Source organism: Hemiscyllium ocellatum, chromosome 5 (genome assembly GCF_020745735.1).
Source record: "Hemiscyllium ocellatum isolate sHemOce1 chromosome 5, sHemOce1.pat.X.cur, whole genome shotgun sequence".
Taxonomy (NCBI): domain Eukaryota; kingdom Metazoa; phylum Chordata; class Chondrichthyes; order Orectolobiformes; family Hemiscylliidae; genus Hemiscyllium; species Hemiscyllium ocellatum.
In genome coordinates, this window is record NC_083405.1 from 67,257,392 (window position 1) to 67,282,403 (window position 25,012).

A 25,012-nucleotide genomic window follows, 5' to 3' on the forward strand; every position below is an offset into this window, starting at 1 on the left:
TTATCTCTAAGGATCACCAGTATATCACTGTAGAATATAAAGCTGAAGCATTTGCAACTATTTTCAATCAAAATTTCCATTTCTGCCTCGTGAGGTCCCCAGAATCAGAGATACTGCAATGGTTATGGCATTGACAATATTCACTCAACTCTACTGAATTAAAATGTTCCAAAACTAGATGCACCCCTAGCCAAGTTGTTCTAGTACAGCTACAAAATTGGCATCTACCTAACAATTTGGAAAATTGTCTGAGCCAATAAAGACCTACTATCTGGTATCCTGTTGCCAAAATTCTCATTCAACTGACAGGACCAGGTTTCTTCATTTTGGAAACATCATTTGGCTGCCTTGCACACACTCCCTCTTGCGCAAACCTCACTGAGGTATTTATGAGTGGCCCTGGACATAACTAGCACAATCACGTAACCAGCACTCCCATTCCCATGCACGTGGGATCCAGATGATTTGACTGTACTTTAAATTCAGAAGAGGGCCAAATCAAATAATTATAATTCCATTAGCCTCCTCTTGGTAATCAACAATGACAAAACACATCATCTATGGTACCATCAAACGGCATCTAATACAGAGTAATCAGCTCAATTTGTGTTTGACCAGGTCTGAACCTCATGATTGCCCTGACCAAAGAACTGAAACTGGACTCACAATACAAAACAGTGGCTACAAGAAGTTAGAGGCTCTGATCCATCCAGATGCTTTTGTTTCAATTGTACCTGTTTCTACTACTTCCTCTGACAGCTCTAAAATGAGAGGACATTAGTTTCAAGTGAGAGGGGAAAAAATTTAAAAGCGACCTTAGGGGTAACATTTTCATGCAGACCTCAGTACAGTGAAATGCTTTGTTTTATGAGTGAGTTTTAATTTGAATTGGAAAAAGGTGCAGTGCATGTATGCATTTTTTTCTGAAAACGATCTTGAATCTGCAACAGCCATGTGTGAAATCTTCACAATCAGTGAAATGACAACAGGTCAAAATTGGATAACAAACTTCAGTTGCATTGAAGTTGTCAGCCCCTCTCACTTGCAGAATAGGAAATCCAAAAGAAGGATGTCTGTAGCAAATTCCACTTGGTTACTCTGGATTATGTGACAGTGCAAATTTGCCATGGGAGGAGAATTAGACCATGATGCAGCGCAAAATGACAGACAAGCCATCATTTGACATAATGTTCTCAAAATATCCTGCAAATATGACTGAACTTGTTCTTGAACAGAAGAGCCCAAAGATGCTAACATAGCCAATGAATGCCTGCCCACTCACCAGGCTCTTTCCATAACTGAATCTGTAAAGGCCAAAGAGACATTCCAAGATTTTGCAATGCAGCATAAAAACACAAATAAAAATAAGTTTTACCGCACTGATGACAAAATAGAGCGTAGTGAATGCATGTGAAGGCAGGACACTGAACAGAACAGGATGAATTTATTCCAAATCTTCAAATACATTTTACAATCTAAGTTCAGATTACTGGAAGATGTAAACAAACATTCACTGTTTTCATTTTGTTTGAAGGAGTACTTAGAGGCTAAACCAGGTTGCGTAAGGGCTTCCTTATCTATCACAGAGCTCTGCTTAACACAAGTTTGAGATTAGGCCCCCTCCAATTAGACTTATAATTTTACTGCACACCTTAGAATCTGGAAGTGGTTCAAGTTGTCCTGAATTAAAGCTTACACGAAGTAGGGTGTTGCATAAATTATCTAATTAAAAAGTGAGAGTCTGGTTTTGATTGAAAGGCCACCAATTGCTGTGTGAAGCAGTGAACAAGAATGTAGAGAAATAGAATTCTTCCAAATAGTTTTGGCCAGGTCAATCATTCCTCCAACGGGACCACAAAGATTCTTCTGCAATAAGTGTGGCGAGTCCCAGTTTGGCCCTTTGTTTTAGAACCCAAAACTTTACCTCCCTATAGTTGGACTAACTTCTTTGATATCTATATTTTGCTTATTCCTGCTGATTGCAAAATCCAAGGCTAAAGTAACAGCCCTTGCCAGTGACCCTGAAAAAATCTGCCACCAAGATCTTGTAATATCTGCGAGGCAAGGATTGCACCTTCCCTATAGTTTATTTAAACCTGGTCAAGGGGAAGTCCAGACATCAAGCAACAATTATGCCATCAAGGAGGGCAGATAGTCGGATTCTACAATTTTACAATAAACTTGTAAGAAAAATATTATTTATTTCTACATTTTAGTGAAAATGACATTTTTGAAGCTGAAAAATCAAAAGCTTAAAGCCACAATAAATCATAATAGAAAAAGTGGATTAAACAAATAAAAAAATTAGAGTCAAGAGCGTGGTGTTGGAAAAGCACAGCCAGTCAGGCAGCATCAGAGGAGCAGAACAGTCGACAGTTCGGGCATAAACCCTTCATCAGGAATGGACTGATGAAGGGCTTATATCTGAAACGTCGACCTCTGCTACTCGGATGCTGCCTGACCGGCTGTTCTTTTCCAGCACCACTCTCTACTCTGATCTACAGCATCAGCAGTCCTCACTTTCTCCAAATAAAAGATTAGGTTTGCGGAACCAGGAAGCTGTCCAGAGTTATGACTCCACATGCAATCAAAAATTATTACTCTTCATTAACAAGGAGTTTTTAGTATAAAAGGGTAGTTCACAATTAAGTGATTTCTAAAGTTTGCTGCCCACAAAGACCAAAAGCACATGCTGCAGCTAAGCAAAGAACCACCATCACATTCAGGATTTCCACATTTAACTGAACGTGTGTGGATGCCAGATATTTTATTTCAAGAATATAATAAAGTTGAAAGTTAACAATGTTGCCATCATTACAACAGAATTATATCTCTGCCTGAAACCGATTGAGGTCAGACCCTGTCCTTAATATTATCTTTTCTTTATTCATTCACAGAATGAAGGCATTGCTAGCTAGGCAGCATTTATTGCCCATCCCTAATTATCGAAAGGCAGTTAAGAGTCAACCACATTGCTGTGGGTCTGGAATCACATGGGAGGCCACACCAGTTAAGGATGGCAATTTCCTTCCCTAAAGGACATAAGCGAACCAGACAGGTTTTTCTGAAAAACAGCAATGGATTTGTAGTCATGATCAAATTGTTAATTCCAGATTTTGTTTTACTGAATTCAAATTACACTATCTGCTCTGGTGGGATTTGAGCCCTGCTCCCCAGAACACTATTGGAGTCTCTGGATTAATTGAATTGGAGTGAATTTATTGTCACATGAACAGAAGCACAGTGAAAAGATTTGTCTTGCGAGCAATACAGGCAGATCACAGAGTTAAGTAGCATAAATAAGTAAATAATAGGTAAACAGCAGCAAAAACAAAAACACAGAATGTTAAAGAGTTTGAGAGTCCATTCATTATTCTAACAACAGTAGGATACAAACAGTTTCGAAACCAGCTGGTGCGTGTGTTCAGGCTTCTGTACCTTCTCCCTGATGTTACACTCTCTGAAACAGTCTCCAATCTTGAATGGAACAATTGCTATGCCAGGTAAATGATACATCCAGACAGAATGCTCTTGGTAGCGCACCAATAAAAGTTGGCAAGGGTATTCGCCATCATGCCAAATTTCCTCAGCTGCCTGAAGATGAGACATTGTTGGGCCTTTGTAACCAGTGCATCCACATGAGTCCAAGAAAGCTTGTTGTGGATGACCACTCCCAGGAGCTTGACACTCCATTCATTCCACTGCTATGCTGTTAATGTGTCGGGAGGACATGAATAACATCCCACCGAAAGTCAATAATGAGTTTGTTGGTTTTCCTGACATTGAGAGCTAGGTTGTTCTCAGTGCACCATTTTTCCAGGTTCTCTACTTCCCATCTGTAGTCTATTTCATCACCATTTGAGATTTGACCAACTACGGTGGTGTCATCAGCAAACTTGTAAATGGCAGTGGTCTGGTATTGGGCGACGCAGTCATGGATGCAGAGTGAGAACAGGGCTGAGTATGCACCCCTGGGGGGCTCCAGTGTTAAGTCTTAGTGAAAATGAAATATTGTACACAATCTTCACTGATTGTGGCCTGTGGGTCAGGAAACTGAGGGTCCAGTTGCAGAGAGTGAGACTTAGTCTGAGATCACTATGCTTAGTAATCAATCGAGGGGATAATAGTGTTGAAGGTTGAACTGTAGTCCATGAGTAGGATTCTTACATAATTATTCTTGTTGTCAAGATGTTCGAGGAAGTAGTGAAGGGAAAGAAATATGGATCTGACGTGGATCTGTTGGTCTGATAGGCAAATTGGAGTGGGTCAAGAGTAGTGGGGAGGCAGAAGTTGATTAATGTCATGATCAGCCTTTCAAAGCACTTCATGACACCGAAGTTAGGGCCACGGGACGATAGTCATTGAGATATGCTGCATGAGCCTTCTTAGGCACAGGGATAATGTTGGCCCTCTTGAAAAAGGCAGGGACAGTGGTCTGATGCAGGGAGAAGTTGAAGATGCCCAAGAAGACCTCTGCCAGTTGATCTGCACATGCCAAGTGCACAACTTGGTACTCTATCTGATCCAATTGCTTTCCTTCGATTCACACAAAGGAAAGCTGATCTGACCTCTGATGCAGTGACTGTTGGGATCGGTTCGTCAGGACCCATCAGAACAGGTGTTACTTCTCCGCTGAAATTCTACTCGAAACAAGCATAGAAGGCATTGAGATGACCTGGGAGGGATGCATCATCATCTGTTGCTATCTTGCACTGTCTCTTTTTAGAACCTTAATAATCCAGCAACAACAATTAGGTTCACTGATATTATGTAGATATTTAAGTAAAATAATTGTTAGGCATTGTCTGTGTTTTTTTCAATTGACATACACCATCATACTCTCAATTCGGCTAAGTTGACACTATTAGTAAAAACAAATTTTCTATAGCCTTCAACAGTTTACTTACAGAATTAAATTAATAACAACCATAATAGGTTACTTAAGGAAGTCACTTCACTTCAAATCAAGCACTCCAAAGCAACTTTGCAGAGTCATTAAGAATACAACAAAATAGGAGCTGAAGTAAACCATGTAGTTCTCCTGTCTGTGCCACGATTCAAACTAACTGCCAACTTTCAGTCTCAATTCCACTTGCTTGCACTGTCTGCAAAATGCCTCAATTTCAGAAAGGATCAAAAAGCTATCTGGTGTAGCCTCAAAGTATGAAGAATCCATAAACTTCTGGAATAGGAAATTTACAAGATTGACAAAACTTGGAGTGAAGAAATTTCTCAAGTATTGAACAATCTGCCTCTTATCCCGATTGTATCCACTTGCTTCAGACTCCCCGACCAGCAGAAACAACCGATCAATTCCTTTAGAAACGTGCATATTTTAATAAGATCAGGTCACATTCTTCAATCTTCAGAAGACAGAGCCTCAAGTTGTTCAGCCTCATCACCAGGATAGCTCCCTTCTTCTCAGGGCCAACTTAGTGAACCTTCAATACACTGCCTCCAAGATAAATGCATCATTTCTTAAACAGAGATCAAAGCTGCACATAGGATTTTCAGTGTGGTCTCAACAAAGCCTTGTACAGTTGTAGCAAAATTTCCTTATGCTTGAAACTCTAATTCTCTTTGAATAAAAGGCAGCTTGCAATTTTGCTTCCTATTTAGTGTATCTCCACCTTAACGATGAGGTCTTGTATCAGTATAGCCTCTTAACATCATTATGTCCAAATGTTGCACATTTCAGGAACAATTCTGCTTTTGATTCAAAGTTATATAAATAGATGGTCCCAGACAGTTGAGAGATTGACCAAGAGGGCAATAAAATAGGTAGGATACATAACATTAAGAAAAAGAGAAAGGAAATAACTTTGGCAAAGTAAAGTCAAGTACCACAATTGCAAATGTAGTTTCCAGATTTTTGTTTGTGTCCTGCCTTGGTCACAGATCCTGGTAGCCTGAAAAGTGCAGGACCCATTTTGCAAAGAAGGATGCTCAGAGCGTTAAGTGTTTGGTGACAATACTAAACATGCTAGTTCTTTAGACTGCATTATTTTGGATAGCCATCTTGCAATAATGAGATCCACCAGCAAGGACATACAACTTTCATTGAAATCTGTGCTGCAAAGTCAATCACATATTTCGGAGAGAATTCAGACAGGTTATTTCTTCCAGTTTTGACAGTTTTAAGTTTACAGCCCACTTGAGGTCCATGTTTTCTCTTGCATTATGAAGTCTGCTGAACTGCAACCAGACGACGTTACGAATTAGTGACCTCTCATGGGGAGATTATACTACTGTCTCAGAATGACAATATGTCCAACCTCCTTACCAGAACTGCCTGAAGTATGCAGGAATGCCAAAATTGTCACTGCTAAAGTTGCTTAAAGAAAGTCCATTTCAGAACACCAGCTTGAGAGGCAAGTTGCAAGGCAAGACCATTTTAGCTGTGTTATACTGTAGGTTTCCATTAAAGTACTTGAAACAAAGCTTTATACAAATCATGTAGATGCCAGCACATTATATTTGCACTGAGATGGTGCAGTGGGCATAGTGCAGATAACTATCTTTAAAATAAGTTGATTACACAACAACCACCCTGAGGCTTCAAAAGAACATTTTTCAAAAGATCGAGAATATCCAATTGCAATCAAGACGATTCTTAAACTAAATACTGTTACATCATAGTAAAAGAACAGTTCCACAAACAATAAATCAACACAGATGAACTACAAAAAGACTCATAGTAGATGGGAATACTGAAAGGAGAGTTTTTATGTGCACAAACATTTGCCATCAGGTTTCAAGAGAAGTCTCCATTGTATTTTTCTCCGATGATGATGATTTCGGATTGCATTCATTTCACATTCTATTAAAGACCAACAATTTGTATTATTTCAGTAAAAATTGGAAATATAAACTTAAAGATTCTTACAGGCATAGTTATCACTTACAACACTGGAAATACACAATTCATGCACCTGTAAAGTCAGTCACATTTTGAAACAGTGTTATATTAATACTCACATTTTTATGGAGAGGTGGATTCTGAGGCATTGAACCTGGAGTCAACACTGGTGAGCTGGCAGGGCTGCATAGTTCTGGAAAAGGGTTTGGAATGGCGGGCAAAGATGATGTTCGGAATTGATCATCTTCCTGAAGTCTTCTGTACATTAAGATTGAAAGATTGTACACAAAAATTGAGTAGAACAAGTCACAAAAAAAATTAGCAATAAACCCCATCTTCAGCATTTATATCGCTCTACTATCTGTAGTACGATTTATTTTAGCTAACTGATGAGTGCCATTATCTACTGAAACACTGTTTTAATATGGCGCTTTATACCAATACAGGCAGATGCCAGCACATTACATCTGTGCTCAGCTGGTGAGCTCAGTTTTTAAAAATATTTCGATGAGCAATATTAAAAACAGATTTGAGTGTTAAAAGTCAAATCAAATAGTTGCAATCACAAACTTTGCAACTAGAAGCAAACTAGTTATCACCTGAAAGATGACTTGTATTAATTCAGTATTCCATTACAGCACGAAACAAAATACTTAGTTAATCACAGCACTTCAAAAATTTCAAGATGTGGGGAAATTTTAGAAACAATAATTTGGGATAGAATTCATAGCCTGACAGATATCTGAGTTAATTAAGGAGAGGCAGCATGAATTTTGCCAAGGAAAAATCATGCTGAACAAACTTGAAGTCTTTTGAAGAGATAACAGAGAAGGTTGATGAGGAGAGCACTGTTGATGGGGTGCACATGAATTTCCAGAAGGTAGTTGACAGTACCACACACACTATTTGTAAGCGAAGTCAAAGTTCATGGAATAAAAGGGGTAGAGGCAAAGTGGATACAAAATTGGCTCAACGATAAGAAATAGATTTGATGAGTATTTTTAAACCCAAAAAGATTTGTAGAAGAGCTCTCCAAGGGGCAGTACTCCTACACTTCCTTTCTGAATTGATATTAATGATCAAGATCTTACTGTATCAAAGTAATTACTCTCGAGTGCTAAAGCAGCCGCTGATACACATGCAAATAAACCTACTGAAATCAGTGAATGGAATTTGTTGACATCATACATGTCATGTCCATAAGCAAATGTAGACCATTTCTTCTAATGATGTTCATAGATGTGCGCAATTCTGATTTAAAACAGAGCTGATTTGATGTGTATTGGAACCTTTTCGGGAAAGGCACACAAAGTACAAACTATCGTAGAATTGTTTTATCATAGAATCCCGACAGTGTGGAAACAGGCCAACTGGCTGAACAAGTCCACACCAACCCTTTGAAGAGTACCCCATCGACTTCCATTCCCTACCTTATTACTTTACATTTTCCTGACTAATGCATCTAAACTACACATCCCTGAACAGAATGGGCAATTCAGCATGGCCAATTTTCCTAACCTGCACATCTTTGGACTGTGGGAGGAAACCGAAGCACCTGGAGGAAAACCATGCAGACACTGGGAGAATATGCAAACTCCACGCAAACAGTTGCCAGAGGTTGGAATCAAGTCCATGCCCCTGGCACTGTGAGGCAGCAGTGCAAACCACTGAGCCATCATTCAACCTTTACAGATTTAAATATGCTCAGCCACAAGAAACTTTCAACCCAATGATAAGAGACAGCAAAGCAGCTTTGAAACAGTCAAAAAAAAAACGAGTTATACTTCTTTCTAAAACACACTCATTGGCTGAATGATTGTGCTCCTGGGATTGCAGCTGCATTACTCTAACTGTTGTTCCTGTCTGACTGACTAACTGCAGGCTAGGGGCCAACTCTATGCATGGATGGCTGCTCAGGTGTCGGTTCCAAATACCACGAACAAGCAGCGAGATTATATGGATAATGCCATATTGTTTTCAGATGCCATTCTGTCATTGACATAGCACTGCAAACCTATATTTCTACACACCTAGCAGGGCAGTGATAATACATGTAGCCTTGTAGAACAGGGGACAATTTCAAAATCTGTGAATGACAGAAGTTGGAAATATTGAGAACAGTATAAAAATTCTAAAAGGACAGTAATAAATTGGAGGACTGGGCAATAAACAGAAAATGCTGGAGAAATTCAGTAGGTCATGTAGCATGTGAGAGACAGAGAGAGAGAGACAGAGAGAGAGAGAGAGAGAGAGACAGACAGACAGACAGACAGAGACAGAGAGAGAGAATTCACAATTCTTCTGAAGAAGTCACATCAAACTGAAAATGATAATGTTCTCTCTACAAATGCCGCCAGACAAGCTGAGTTTCCCCAGTATTTTCTGAGTTATGAGTTCAAGTGTCCATCAGTATTTTGTTTATTTGGTGGTATGGACAGATAGGGAGCAAATTAAATTCAAAGAAGCATGAGGTAATAGATTTCAGGAAGAAAATCATGGAGATATGGCATTCAATACAGTCCCAGAAGGGCAACATCTGATCAACATCCACCTCGTGAATCTACACTTTCGGCACTTCAGGCACAAAGATACTCAGATCCCTCTGCTCAGATGCACTCTGAATCAGCTTCCCATTTAAATAATAATCTGCCCTTTTATTTTTCCAGCCATAAAAGACAATTTTGCATTAATCAACATTAAACTCCATCTGTTAGATGCTGGCCCATTTTTCTCATCTATCAATATCCATCTGTAAACCCAATCTCCCCGTTCCAGCCCGTTTCCCCATCTATTTTGGTATCATCTGCGAACTTTGCTATACTACACTCTGTCCCTGCTTGCACGTCATTTTTGTAGATTGTAAATTGTTAGGTCCGGAACACGGATTTGAATCCCACAGCAAAGAAAAGATCTGATGCAAGATTTCAAAATCTTGAGGGGTCTTGTCAGACCAGATAGGGAATAACCTGGTGTGACTTGCAACAGGTTCAAGAACCAGAGGGCACAAAAAGCAGCAAATGCAACATGAGAAGAACATTTTTCACACTCTGAAGTCAGGGCTTGCAATGGAAGGCTGGAATTGTGATGGAGGCTGGTTCAGTTAAATCATCTAAGTAAATATTAGATGATTGTCTGAACAGAAACAATGAGCAGATTTACCACGAAAAGGAAGCAGAATGTTAATTCAGACAGCCTTTACAAATACAACGAGCCAAATGACCTCCTCCTGAATCATAACAAATTTCCAAATCTGTGACTTTCAAATAGTGAAGGAACAGTATTAGATGACTTGCAGAGGAACTTGCAGTGGTGTTCTCAATAACGTATGACCAAGGTGATGCAGGGGTCTGGGTTGCAAGATTCTGTCAAAGGAGACTTGAGTTGCTGCAGTTTTAGTGAATACTGAAACTGCTGATGAAGTACAGTTTAAATAGCTGCTTTGTCTTGGATCACGTTAAGTTTCTCAAGTAATGTTGGAGCCGTACTTTTCCAGGCAAGTACAGCACTCCTTCACACTCAGGAATTACACTCTTTAGATGGTGGATAGACTCTAGGGTGTCAAGGTTGAGTTATGTTGACTTGCTTCTGCAGGTATAGGTATTTGTGTCTTGTCCTGATGCTTCTGTTTGATGATATCTTCCCCCAGAATATTGACAATGGGGAATTCAATAATGGTAATGCTACCATTTATTAAGAAGCTGCACATATCTCTTTTATTATTGATGTCATTGATTGTCACTTCAGTTCATGCATGGATGTTGTCCAAATTTGCTGGATGCGGGCAGTGCTTCTTCACTCCTGCAGTGCTGAGGCCTTTTTACAGTTTCATCAAGCAAATAACCCCAATTTTGGAGAGAAAATCATTGATGAAATAGCCAAAGATGCCTATACCCCAAATATTTCTGCAGGTGTACCTTAGGGTTTGAATGATAAGATCATATGGCATAGGAGCAAAAGAAGATTCCTCAGCCCATTGAGTCCGTCTTTTAATGAGATAATGTCGATTAATCCTCAACTCCACTTTCCTAACTTCAAACTTTTTATTTCGTTATTGATTAAGCATCTGTTTCTTCATCCTGAATTTACTTAACAACCAACTCAGCCCGCTACTCTACTTGCTGTATATCCATGACTCCGTCACCAAATACCAGACCATTACCATTTACAAGTTCACTGATGACACCACCATAGTCAGTCGAATCTCAGATGGTGACGAAACAGACTACAAACGGGAGATAGAAGACCTAGAAAAATGGTGCACTGAGTTCAACCTAGCTCTCAATGCCGGCAAAACCAAGGAACTCATTACTGACTTTTGGTGGGATGTTACTCATGCTCCCCGACACATGAACAGCACAGAAGTGGAACGTGTATGAGTGTCAAGCTCCTGGGAGTGGTCATTCACAATAAGCTTCCTTGGACTCATGTGGACGCACTGGTTACAAAGGCCCAACAATGTCTCTTCTTCCTCAGGCAACTGATGAAATTTGGCATGATGGAGAATACCCTTGCCAACTTTTATTGGTCCATCCTGACCTGATCTGGCTTACATGTAACTTGCGACCCACAGCAAAGTGGTTGGCTCTTAACTGCCCTCTGTGCAATTAGGGATGAGCAATAAATGCAGGTGTGGCCAGTGATGTCATGAATGAATTTTCAAAGTCTATGCATGTATTTATGCCATTCCCTTTGAAATAGGCCAACAAGCCATTTGCCTGATCTATTATCCGCTAAATTTCAATGCAGGATTCATGTACAAGGACCTCCAAATTCCTTGGAACTGCAGCCTTCCCCCAGTTAAATAAATTCAGTTTTCCTACCCATACTTTTCACGTTGTATATATTTCACATGCAAGGTTTTTTGCCCACTCATTTAATCTGTTTATATCTACCTGTAGACCGTTTTCTTCACAACTTACTCTCCCATCTATTTTTCTGGCATCCACAGATTTGGCAAACAAATATTCACTTTGGTCATCCAAGTCATTAATATATAATTGCAAATAATTGTGGCAACAAGGTCCCTGTAGTAGGCCAAATAGTTAAAAGGTTTTTATTCTGAAAATGCTTCTCTTCTCCCAACTCTGTCTTCTAACTGTTTCCAGTCCTCTGTCTGCACTAATATACTACCCTTTTATGCAGTATTTTATAAAATTCCGTTTGCAAATTCCAATAAATTAAAATGACTTTACCCAACATGTTTGTCACCTAAAAAAGTTCTAATAAATTTTAAAAAATTCAGACATTTTGGGGTGTAGGTTTGCTCGCTGAGCTGTAGGTTTGATATCCAGACGTTTCATTATCTGGCTAGGTAACATCATCAGTGGCGGCCTCCAAGTGAAGCGAAGCTGTTGTCTCCTGCTTTCTATTTATAGCTTTCTCCTGAATGGGGTTCCTGGGGTTTGTGGTGATGTCATTTTCTGTTTGTTTTCTGAGCGATTGATAGATGGCATTTAGATCCATGTGCTTGTTTATGGCGTTGTGGTTGGAGTGCCAGGCCTCTAGGAATTCTCTAGCATGTCTTTGCTTAGCCTGTCCCAGGACAGATGTGTTGTCCCAGTCGAAATGGTGGGTTTTTTCATTCTTGTGTAGGGCTACGAGGGAGAGAGGGTCTTTTTTTTGTGGCGAGCTGGTGTTCGTGTATCCTGGTGGCTAACGTTTTTCCTGTTTGTCCTACATAGTGTTTGTGGCAGTCCTTGCATGGAATTTTGTAGATGACGTTGGTTTTGTCCATGGATTGTACTGGGTCTATTAAGTTTGTTAGTTTTTGTTTGAGTGTTGTTGGGTTTGTGTGCTACCAGGATTCTGAGGGGTCCGAGTAGTCTGGCTGTCATTTCTGAAACTTCTTTGATGTATGGTAAGGTGGTTAGGGCTCCTGGCTGTGTTTAGTCTGCTTGTCGTGGTTTGTCCTCGAGGACTCTACACGCTGTACTTTTTGAGTATCTGTTCCTCTTGAATACGTTGTATAGGTGGCGCTCCTCTGTTTTCCGAAGAGTGTTCTGATACAGCTTTGTTTGTGTGTGTTGGGATGGTTGCTAGTGTAGTTAAGTATTTCGAGCTGAAAATGTGTTGCTGGTTATAGCACAGCAGGTCAGGCAGCATCCAAGGAACAGGAAATTTGACGTTTCGGGCCGGAGCCCTTCATCAGGAATGAGGGTCGGCCGGGGCAGTCAGGTTTGTGGATTTTGGGCAGGAGGTAGAAACGGGCGGTGCGGGGTTGTGGGACTATGAGGTTGGAGGCGGTGGATGGGAGATCCCCTGAGGTGATGAGGTTATGGATGGTCTGCGAGATGATGGTTTGGTGGTGGGAGGTGGGGTCATGCTCAAGGGGGCAATAGGAGGAGGCGTCCGCGAGCTGGTGTTTGGCCTCAGCGGTATAAAGGTCGGTGCGCCAAACTTCTACCGCACCTCCCTTGTCTGCCGGTTTGATGGTGAGGTTGGGGTTGGAGCGGAGGGAGTGGAGGGCTGCACATTCTGAGGGTGAGAGGTTGGAGTGGGTGAGAGGGGTGGACAGGTCGAGTCGGTTAATGTCGCGGCGGCAGATGGCTATAAATAATCGAGGGCGGGTAAGAGGCCAGCACGGGGTGTCCAGGTGGATGGGGTGTGTTGGAGGCGGGAGAAGGGGTCGTCAGAGGGTGGGCGGGAGTCTTGGTTGTAAAAGTAGGCACGGAGGTGAAGGCGGCGGAAGAATTGTTCAATATCTCGCCGCGTGTTGAACTCATTAATCCGAGGGCGTAGGGGAATGAAGGTGAGGCCTCTGCTGAGGACTGATCTTTCATCCTCAGTGAGGGGGAGATCTGGAGGGATGGTGAAGATCCGGCAAGGTTGGGAGCTAGGACCTGGTGTGGGACTAGAGCTGGGAGTGGGGGCGGGGTTAGGGGCGGGGGCAGAGATCGGGGTAGGGGCAGGGTTAGACGTGGTGATGAAGCTTGGTGTGGGGGCGGGTTAAGCGTGGGGGCGGGGTTACGCGTGGTGACGAAATTCGGCATGGGGGCAGGGTTACGCGTGGTTGCGCAAGCCGGCGTGAGGGCGGGGTTACGCGTGATGACAAAAGTCGGCGTGGGGGCGGAGACACCTGAGGCGTTGCGGTCATGCAGGTTAGTGATGTCAGTGGGGGCGGAAGTGGCTGCGGCGACAGCAACCGAAGGGGCGGAAATGGTCGTGGCGACGAAAGAGCAGTTGTCATTCCCAGTAGCCGCGGGGGTTGCGAGTCCGTCGGCGATCTTCCTGGCGATTGTGGAAGCGGTAGTCTGTGCGGTGATCGTCGGGGCGGCTGTTTGGGCGGCGATCGCGGAGACTGCGAGGTCGGTGGGGGCGAAAGTGAAGTCACGGTCGTCGGCGGCCGTTGGTGCCATGGGCGCTGTAGCGGCCGCATGTGTAATGGCGTCCGACAGGCCGATAGAAGATTCTGGAACAGTTGAGGAACCACGAGTGTGGGGGTAAGTACATGAAAGTTTTTGGTACTTACTGTCTTTAATTTCTGATATGGCTACGAAGAACTGTTTGTTTAGTGTATGGATTCTTCTGTAGAAGAAGAACAGTAGAGGTCCTTTGCTGGTCTGAGAGAGTGCTGTCCTGAGCTGGGGTAGGGCTGATTGCAGGGAATGTAGGTAGCGACGCATGGCTGCAAGGGTGGAGCGGAGGATCCGGAGGGACGTCTGTTGCTGGAGGCTTCGGATTTGTTGTAGGTACAGGTTGTCCTGGTTGGGTCCAAATTTTGTTGGTTGGAATGTAGTTCGTAGTCCGTGTGGGATCAGTCGGTTCCGTAGGCAAGTGCTGAGGAAGGAGATGTGGCTGTGGTAACGAGTCTGTTTGAGAACGTGGCTGAAGAGCTTCTGTGCAGAGGAGATGACCTGGGGGGTGCAGTGAGAGAGAGACTCACTGAAATCCTTGTAGAGGGAGGAAGAGAGCTTCTTCAAGAAAGGCATCCTTGCAAGAGGATTCGCAGTAGGTTAAAATCTTCGAGTAAAAAGTGAGGTCTGCAGATGCTGGAGATCAGAGCTGAAAATGTGTTGCTGGTTAAAGCACAGCAGGTCAGGCAGCATCCAAGGAACAGGAAATTCGACGTTTCGGGCCGGAGCCCTTCATCAGGAATGAGGCCTCATTCCTGATGAAGGGCTCCAGCCCGAAACGTCGTATTTCCTGTTCCTTGGATGCTGCCTGACCTACTGTGCTTTAACCAGCAACACATTTTCAGCTCTGATCTCCAGCATCTGCAGACCTCACTTTTTACACTAGTTAAGTATTTCATCAGTGTTTGTCGGTTTTCTGTATACGCAGGTTTGTAGTTCTCCATTGTCCTTTCTTTCAACTGAGATGTCCAGGAATGCAAGTTTGTTGCCGGTTTCTTCCTCGTTGGTGAACTTTATACGTGTGAGTGTGTTGTTGATGATGTTAAATGGTCTCTTCCATCTTGTTTCGTTTTGTGATGACAAAGGTGTCATCTACGTAGCAGACCCAGATTTTTGGTTTGATGGTTGTTAGAGCTGTTTGTTCTAGCCTTTGCATTACCGCTTCTGCTATGAATCCTGACAGCGGAGATCTCATGGGTGTGCCGTTGGTTTGTTTGTAGACTATGTTGTTGAAAGTGAAGTGGGTGGTGAGGCACAGGTCCACTAGCTTCATGATGTTTTCGTTGGTAATGTGATTGATGGTGGTTGGTGTGTGTGAGATGGTCTCTTCTAAAAGTGTGGTAAGTGTTTCCTTTGTCAGGTCAATGTTGATGGAGGTGATCAGTGCTGTTACATCGAATGAGATCATTGCTTCGTCTTCCTCTATTTTGGTGTTTTTGATGATTTTTAGGAATTCCTGGGTGGAGTGGATTAGTTCTGTGACTCTTCTACTAGGTATTTCAGTGTTGCATGTAGTTCTTTGGCCAGTCTGCAAGTTGGTGTTCCGGGTAGTGAGACTTATAGGTCTGAGGTGGGGGGGGGCTCCTGGTTTATGGATTTTTGGTAGTCCGTAGAATCGTAGGGTGTTGGTCCTGTTGGGTTTCATTTTCTGGAATTCCATCTTGTTTAATTGTCCTGAATTGCGTAACTTTCTTAGGAGATATGTAATTTTGTTTCCTAGTTGTGAGATTGGGTCTAGCGCCACCTGTTGGTAGGTGTTGGCGTCTGCGAGTAGTACATTGGCTTTCTCTATGTAGTCCCTTCTGTTCAGGATGACTGCGAGCCGACCTTTGTCTGCAGGTAATAGAACAATGTTTTTGTCTTTTTTGAGGTTGACTAGGGCTTTCTTTTCTTGTGTTCAGTTTGTTTTCTTCCCTCTTTTGGCTCAGATTAGGTGCAACCGTCTGCCTGATCGTTTGTTGTTCATCAATGTGGTTTCTAATGCCGCTAGGACATGATTTCTCTTTCAAAAAGCCATGACGACTCAGTTTGATTATATGATGTATTTCCAAATGCTCAATTATTACAGCCTTTATAATACTGTTTAACATTTCCCAAATGACAGACTTAAAATTAACTGATTACTTTTGTCTCTTTTCCTTTTTGAATAAGAGTACTACATTGGGAATTTCCAAATCCTCTGGAAGTAAATCTAAGGATTCTTGGAAGATTACAACCGGTGCCACTTCCATTAAAGCTTAAAATACATCTTCACGTGAGCTTTGAGCTATTTTCCTCAAAATCCACCACTGTTTCTCATTTGTCTTTTCTGCTAAACTCCACATCTCTGTCTGTCTCCACAACATGTTGTTCCAGGAATCTGATCTTGATTTAAAAAAAAACACAAATCTTCTTATGTGCAAGATATAACTCCAACAAATGGTGAAATTTGCCTGGAGTCTTAATTTCACTGGTCAAACATTGCTTTAATACCAAGAATGATCACTCCAGCTTTTTTGCTCAAGGCTCTATTAAGAATCTTTTGCTCTACGTTCTAGTGGAATTCAAACTAAGCAGTGACTATGCTGGTGAATAGCAAACAATACTTTCACTCACCAGCAAAGCAATAGAAAGTAGACTAAAAAGGAGCAGTAATTGTATTGCATTTGTACTTTCTTTTGTGAATAAGGCATACAAAAGCAACTTTCCTTTCGTCAAGAAGATATCATGATTGTAATTAGACTAGGACACCTTGGCTAAGGATTCAGTTAGTTCTGGATCATAAAGCCTCAGCAAAAAGCTGTCAAGTGCTTAGCCATTTCTTGCTATCATATATATGGGACATGATGTAGTTCAAATGAGTCTGGTACTACTGACGCTCAGGATTTCAGCAAGAGGCAGAGCTGAAACATTTATCCTGCATTTGTGGCTTGGATGATTGCACTGATGTACTGTGTTCTGCCATCATTCAGAATGTAATGTTCATAAAGCTGACCCCACTTCTAAGTTGTTCAATAGTCCACTACCATTTACAGCTGATTGTGGTGGCTGGATAATTGATTGACTGGTTGTTGAATTGCATAGCTACCTTCAGCAGCATTCTGCTTTCGCTGTTCAACATGTTTTCGTCCTGCTTGCCATCACTCATTTCCTTTACAGAGGGCACAGAGATAACTGCCAGTGTTTAATGATGTGTGAGAAGTAAAATGGAAGTAGACAGGGGCAAAGACGAGACAATTATGAAAAATGTTTCATAATACTTACGAAGGAAAATTATTAAAAGTAGTTATGTTCCCTAAGACTTGATCTTTCTGCAAAAGGAGGAAGGATCACATTTCAATTAACATATTCCGTGTCTGATGAGGAAACGAACAAAACCACAAGAGTATAAATTTTGCTGTCAACAATGAAAACAACTTTTATTCAAGGTCTTGGCACCTGATGGAACAGCCACAAATATGGATCAATTAAAACTGGGATGCCGTGAAAAGCAAAAGTTAGAAATTCAGCGGGAGTTGAGGGCTAAAGGAAATTAAAAAAAAGAGATAAGAAATAGCAAGACCCTTTCGAGAACTGTAAACAAGGACAATGTATCTTCAAAAGACTTGTTTCTTGACAAGAAGTTAACTTAGGGAAACAAACAAAATTAAATTTTATTTAATTTACAAAACAATTTCCACAATTGTCACGTCTTTGACCCGCCCACTTCCAACTTGCTTCTCATACATCATTAAATACCTGCCGAAAACTGATTCATCTGTGACATCTTGTCCTATCTGCAGCAGAATGTTCAGGGCACAAATCAGTTTTTAACAATCATCTATACACCCACAAACTTGATCAACCTCCTGAAATGGTCAACATGGTCATCTTACTTCATGTGAAAATGTCAAAATATTTTTACCTGAAAATCAACAGATTTACTCCTAATTTCAATTACAATTCCTTCATAAAACAGAATGGCACAAACCTTTAAAATATTATCATGGTAAAATAGTGAGGGTACACTGTCTTTACAACCTGGCACTGTTAAACGTGGAACTCCAGAAGTTATCATCAATATTACCTGCTGCTTCACAGGATGCCAGAACAAAATTAAAACCACTTAACTTGACAAGAGCTTTTAATTCTTGCTCATAGCCTAATCAAAAAAAAACTACGTCGTACAACATAGAGACTTACAGCACGAAAACAGACCCTTCGGTCTAACTTGTCCATGCCGACCATACTTCTCGACCCAATTTAGTTCCACCTGCCAGCACACAGCCCATACCCCTCCAAACCCTTCTTATTCATATACCCATCGAGATGCCTTTAAAATGTTGCAATTGTACTAGCCTCCACCACTTCCTCTGGCAGCTTATTCCATACTCGTACCACCCTCTGCGTGAAAAAGTTGCCCCTTAGGTCTCTTTTATATCTTTCCCCTCTCACCCTAAACCTTTACCCTATAGTTCTGGACTCCCCCACCCCAGGGAAGAGGCTTGGGTCTATTTATCCTATTTGTGCCCCTCAAGATTTTATAAAACCTCAATAACGTCAGCCCTCAGCCTCCAACACTCCAGGGAAAACAGCCAGTCTATTCAACCTTTCCCAATAGCTCAAATTCTCCAACCCAGGCAGCAACCTTCTAAGTCTTTTCTGAACCCTTTCAAGTTTCACAACATCTTACCAATAGGAAGGAGACCAAAATTGCATGCAATGTTCCAACAGTGACGATCGTAATTTGAAGTAACCTTCTTTGCTGTCCACGAAACCTCCAATTTTGGTGTCATCTGCAAACTTACTAACTAAACCTCTTATGCTCACATCCAAATCATTTAAATAAATGATGAAAAGTAATGGACCCAGCACCAATCCTTGTGGATAATAACTTTAAATTTGTGGAAAGTCAAATTTCTCCATTTTAAATTTGAGAACAATAAAATACATGTTTTAGAGTTTAGATTAGATTAGATTACTTACAGTGTGGAAACAGGCCCTTCGGCCCAACAAGTCCACACCGACCCGCCGAAGCGCAACTCACCCATACATTTACCTCTTACCTAACACTACGGGCAATTTAGCATGGCCAATTCACCTGACCCACAGATCTTTGGACTGTGGGAGGAAACCGGAGCACCCGGAGGAAACCCACGCAGACATGGGGAGAACGTGCAAACTCCACACAGTCAGTCACCTGAGGTGGGAATTGAACCTGGGTCTCTGGCGCTGTGAGGCAGCAGTGCTAACCACCGTGCCACCCATTATATTATAATTTCTATTTCATTCCCATGTGCAAGGCCCAACTTTTGTTTTGCTTTTTGAAAGAAAGATTTTGTAGTGAAGAATAATCTTTCTTTATACTTTCTGGTTTACTGACACTTATCCAGTATGATTCGTTACTTAGCCTGTTTGATCACCTTGCTATTGCCAGATGCCAGAGATCTCCATTGCTGATATTAGAAAGTACGTAACATTAGGTAAGGTGACATGCATTCTGGAGATCATTAGATTTTTGCAGACAAATTTCTTGGAGGTCAGGAATAAGTGACGTCACTGACAAAATTTGCACCATTTCTTTGACTTTTGAGCTACAAGAGTCAATTTTTGAAAAATTTCAACTTAAAAATAATCTATTACGAGAAAATGTGAATGAACATGAACCTTTCTTGAAATGGAAAACTTTTTTTTTTAAAAACTTCTATTGAAGCCTGAATGTGAAGTCAAATGCCAGTTCCTTCATATTGTCTACTACAATCATATCTTAGTAACCACACAATCTCTGTAGACCAGATTTTCTGGACAGAATGAAGTTTAGATGAACGTACTAGCACTTACTTACTCTATGCAGTTTGGAGAATTCCTGTACACTCTAATATAGGTGAAAGTGAGGACTGCAGATGCTGGAGATCAGAACTGAAAATGTGTTGCTGGGAAAGTGCAGCAGGTCAGGCAGCATCTAAGGAGGAGAGTTCGACATTGCGGGCATTCCTGAAGAAGGGCTCATACCCAAAACGTCAACTCTCCTGCTCCTTGGATGCTGCCTGACCTGCTGCGCTTTCCCAGCAACACATTTTCAACTCTGATATTGGTGTCAAGCAAGTTATTAAAAAGGGTGTTTCAGGATTTTGATCGAGCAATGACAATGGAACTGTGATATTGTGATCAATTAAGATGGAGAGACTTGGAGGACAACTGGTGGATGAAGTTGGCCCCATTAATGTGTTGCCCTGGTCAAAGAATCCAGAGAAAACATTCCTAAGTTGCACCTTGTAAGTCACTTTCTACTGATGACAGAACAAGAAAATGTTTGTGGCAAACTGGGTGCTAATTAAGGAAATGTTCTGTCTCAAAATTGTCAAGCTGATTGAGGTGAATGGCAAATATTCCAATAACTCATGATTTAAGCTCTGCAGATGCGGAAACATCAAGTCACATGATGCATCACTTGCTGCTGTACATCAAACCTCAGGCTTTGGAAGCCAGATAATTTTATGCATCCAGTCCGTAAAACTTTCTGGTCAGTACCAGGCCTGTCCAACTATAGGACAACTGCTGGCAGGGTTCGGCAGTTAGAATCACAGAATCGTACACTGCAAAATGGAGGAATGGGTGTTAAGCAGGCCATACAACATGAGCATTAGATTGGATGGAGGAAGTACCTTCACAGCCATCCTGCACTGCTCTTCAGTGATATCAATCACAAAACTTCTAAGTGAGAGAGCAGGAGTGAGGAATAGTATTAGACTGGGAGACCGACTAGGTTGATGGATGCTTGGATGAATGTTTGGCTGAGGGTCTGTGTGGATGGTCACATGCCTTACTGATGGGAGTCCATGTGTGGGTGAAGCAGTGAGTAACTGAAGGTAGTTGATGAATGTGAGAAACTGGGAGGTTGGACGAGAATAGGACTGAGACAGTCACAAACATAACCTTCACTTTTCCCATTCTCCAACACACGACAAATGCAATCAACATATTGGAGTGAACTTCTGTAACCCGGTCACATCAAATTGATGACAACTAGGGACGGAAACACAATGCCTAAATCCTGTTAATAAATTCAATAAAGTCAGCAAATTTCACCTTAACAACTTGAATCTCCAAAAATTTCCATTGTATAAAGCAAATGGGGAGCAGGTACTGTCATAGAATCATCAGTGAATTAGCAATTCAGAAGCTCAGTCTCAAGTTCTGAGAACATAGGTTTCAATCTGACCGTAGCACATGGCAAAATTTGAATTCAACAAAATCTAAGATTAAAGTTAGCCTGATAGAAAACATGTAACTATCTTTGCTTGTCACAAAACCCCATCTGGTTCACTATTGTCTTTTAGGGAAGGCAATCTGCAAACCTCACTGGTCAGGTCTACATGTGACTCCAGACTCCAGCAATGTAGTTGACTCGGTAATGGGTAAACTAGCCATTCAGTTTCAGGGGAATTTGCGATGGGAAATAAGCATTGGCCTAGTCAGCAATACTTAAATCCCAATAACAATCATTAAAAATATTAAAACGATAGATTAAAAGATGATTTAACAAGGACGGGAATATTAACTTATCATGGAAATGGCAGACAGTAGGATCAGACTAAAAGCACAGCTGGTAGTCAGGAGGACAGAAGACAAAACTAGTGGTTGATCATAAGGTTAAAGTCAAAGGAAGCATGTTCTATGAGATTTGCTATTCTATCCAAAATGACACTCTCATATATTGTAAGGTATAGAATTGAATTGAAGTACATCTCAACTGGAAAATAATTCACTAAAAAGCATATACATCTAATTGGCAAAACATTCAACAGCTTTGCCAGAACCAGGGAATCAGAAACCCCTCAATTGATAAATACATCACTGTAGCCAAGAAAGAACTGTTTTTCATTAGTATATTCCATGTGTACGATCCAAGCAATTCTTCATCAAATCTGGGACAACAGGGATATTTCTGTATTGTGTTTGGCATTCAACATTCTAGTCTTTGTACTTCGCACAAGGTTTCCTCTGATTCGTTGAGTCCAGAGAAGGCAACATATTTCAAAATTTTGTGTGATGATAAAGAACGATTCAGTTGTTAGGCATGTTACAGCACTTAATGCAAACTTTTAAGTCAGAATTGGACAGTGCCAGCACCTATGTTGGAACCTACATGGCACAAATCTACGAAGCAAATTGAATTTGCAGGGTGGCACAGTGGTTAGCACTGTGGCCTCACAGGGCCAGGTTCAATTCCCACCTCAGGCAACTGTCTGTATGGAGTTTGCACATTCTCCTCATGTCGGTGTGCTTCGGTTTCCTCCCACAATCCAAAGCTGTTCAGGTCAGTTGAATTGGTCATGCTAAAATGCCCATAGTGTTAGATGCATTAGTGAGGGGTAAATATAGGGTAGGGGAATGGGTCTGGGTAGGTTACTCTCCAGACGGTCAGTGCGGACCTGTTTGGCCAAATAGCCTGTTCCCATACTGGAATGAATCTAATTGCTAGCAGCTTAAGAACAACTTGATACGCAGGTTTATGAAGCTGTCATGACCAATTTGTTTTTGTTGAGGATAACCATATTACTGCAGTTCTGTTGAAGTTGTGTGGTATCCACCAAATTGGTAGTTGAGTACACGGAATTTGAAACAAACAGATCAACTATGATCTTACTGATTGGTAGGGCAGGTTTGAGAGACAAAATGATCTTTTTCCACTCCTATTTCTTATGTTCTTATGTTCACATGAACCATTCAATTCAGTCAAACAATTTAAGCTCATTAGTCAGTTAAGTAATGCATTCTGAGGACAAAGGCACATCCGTACATAGAGAGAAATAAATGGAAAGCAGCAGCACCTTGTTATTTCATCTTTCATGTGGAGGTGCCAGTGTTGGACTGGGGTGGACAAAGCTAAAAATCATACAACACCAGGTTTATTTGGGAAGTACAAGCTTTTGCAGCATTGCTCTTTCGTTAGGTAGCTAGTGGGGCAGGATCACTGAACACAATGTTTATTAAAAGGTCAAAGTGTCATACAACTGACACGATGTAATGAACAAACCTAGATTACTGTTAAGTCTTTAATGACTTAGAATAGGGATGCAGGTTTCGATTGAATAATACATTGCTCAATACATTGCATCGGTTGTATGAACTTTGATCTTTTACTATTAATTATGTGTCCTATGATCCTGCCCCACCAGCTACCTGACAAAGGAGCAGCGCTCTGAAAGCTTGCACTTCCAAATAAATCTGTTGAACCATAACCAATTGTTGTGTGATTTTTAACTTACTCTTTTGTAATACCTGGGTATTCTGCGAGTTTACAGTAATTTTTCACATATTAATGCTTATGTGCAAGAGTTGTAATTACTGTTGACACATTATGAAGTTTCAAAGTGAGGTATATCGAACAATAGCTGTACCTGAAAATTATGACACTTCAGTTGCTGAATAAGGCAAAATATTTAGTACAAAAATCAGATGGGGATAAGAACAAATTTGAGTGAGGGGATAATTATGACCCTATTTTGAGGTGATTAAAAATCTGTACAACTGTTTGAACAGAAGACAGCATCAAACTAAACACAATAAAAGTATAAGGAAAAATTGTGTCTTCACCTTACCTGACTGTCAGAATGTGCATTGGCTGAGAACGCCGCAGCTTTTGTCTTGGTGATATTGGTTGTGGCGACTTTGTTTCTGAACTTGCCAACTGACCACAGGCAAGTTGACCATTTTGGATAAGCGCAACAGTTTCTGACTGAGTACAGCACATAGAATATAAACTGTCAAATGAAGAGTTCATATCATTCACCAAAGCCTCCAGGTCTACATCATCTTCTGCAAGAAAAATAGCACAACATTTTTGAATCTTCTTTAGAAGATTTATTTTCATTAAGTATTTTCAATTACTACACATAGGTGGCTCCAGAGTGTGTTTTCATTGGAGCCATTTCTCAGCTCCATGCAGTAAATTATATTTGGAAGCATGCACAAGGTTTTGTGGTAACTAAATGTTATTTGGATTTGTACAAGGCAAATCACTTTAAAAATCTCAAGTTCTATAAGCAAAAATACACTTCCACTTTTAGGAAAGCAACGTCTCTATTTCCTGAGATAAATATCAAGTCGGAAAGCTAGACAGATGAGATCAATCTAGAACCTCTGAATAGAGGTTTATCCCAAACGGACGTAGATTAACAAGGATCTGACAAATGTACTTAGCATGACAAGTCTCAACATCCCACTTAGCTCGGTGACTGTAGTTACTTGGTTGGAAGCCCCATTTGAAATGTGAATGAGGGTATTTCCCTTTGGTACTTAGAACGCTGCATGATGGCAGATGCCAACTTTTGGGAGTGATGCAAAACTAAAGTTCCATTGACTTGCTTACGTGGACATGAAAGATCCTACAGCAATTTGTGAGAGAGCCAAGACGTTCAGTGTTTGTACTAAGCTATCCTTCAGCAACAGGATAGCATATGTGCAGGCGGATTTAAACTCGAGGCAGACTGGGAATGCAGCAAAAAGGAAGGATAACTCAGGACATCTTATGACTTCCAATATCTTGAATGATAAAGTTAGCATTAAGGCACTTTACCTGAATGCTCGTAGCATTCATAACAAAGCAGATGAACTGATGGCACAGATCATAGTGAATGACTATGATGTGGTAGGCATCACAGAGACGTGGTTGCAGGGGGGTCAGGACTGGCAGTTAAACCTCCAACGATTTTCAATTTATCGAAAAGACAGGGAGATGGGCAGAGGGGGTGGGTTGCCTTGTTAGTTAAGAACAAAATTAAATCTACGGCACTGAATGACATAGCATCGGATGATGTGGAGTCTGTGGGGGTGGAAT

The 25,012-nt window shown here is 41.2% G+C and overlaps 1 protein-coding gene across 6 annotated transcripts in view; it reads right to left on the reverse strand.

The window, feature by feature from the left end:
- Positions 1-25,012, reverse strand: part of grb10b (growth factor receptor-bound protein 10b) — a 205,879-nt gene that overhangs the window by 97,895 nt on the left and 82,972 nt on the right. For all 6 annotated transcript variants that reach the window (XM_060824834.1, XM_060824835.1, XM_060824833.1 and 3 more), the window contains 2 exons: positions 23,775-23,991; positions 6,979-7,117 (listed from right to left, as the gene is read on the reverse strand). In XM_060824834.1, the coding sequence (XP_060680817.1) occupies positions 6,979-7,117; positions 23,775-23,991 (356 nt within the window). The remainder of the gene's footprint in view (positions 1-6,978; positions 7,118-23,774; positions 23,992-25,012) is intronic.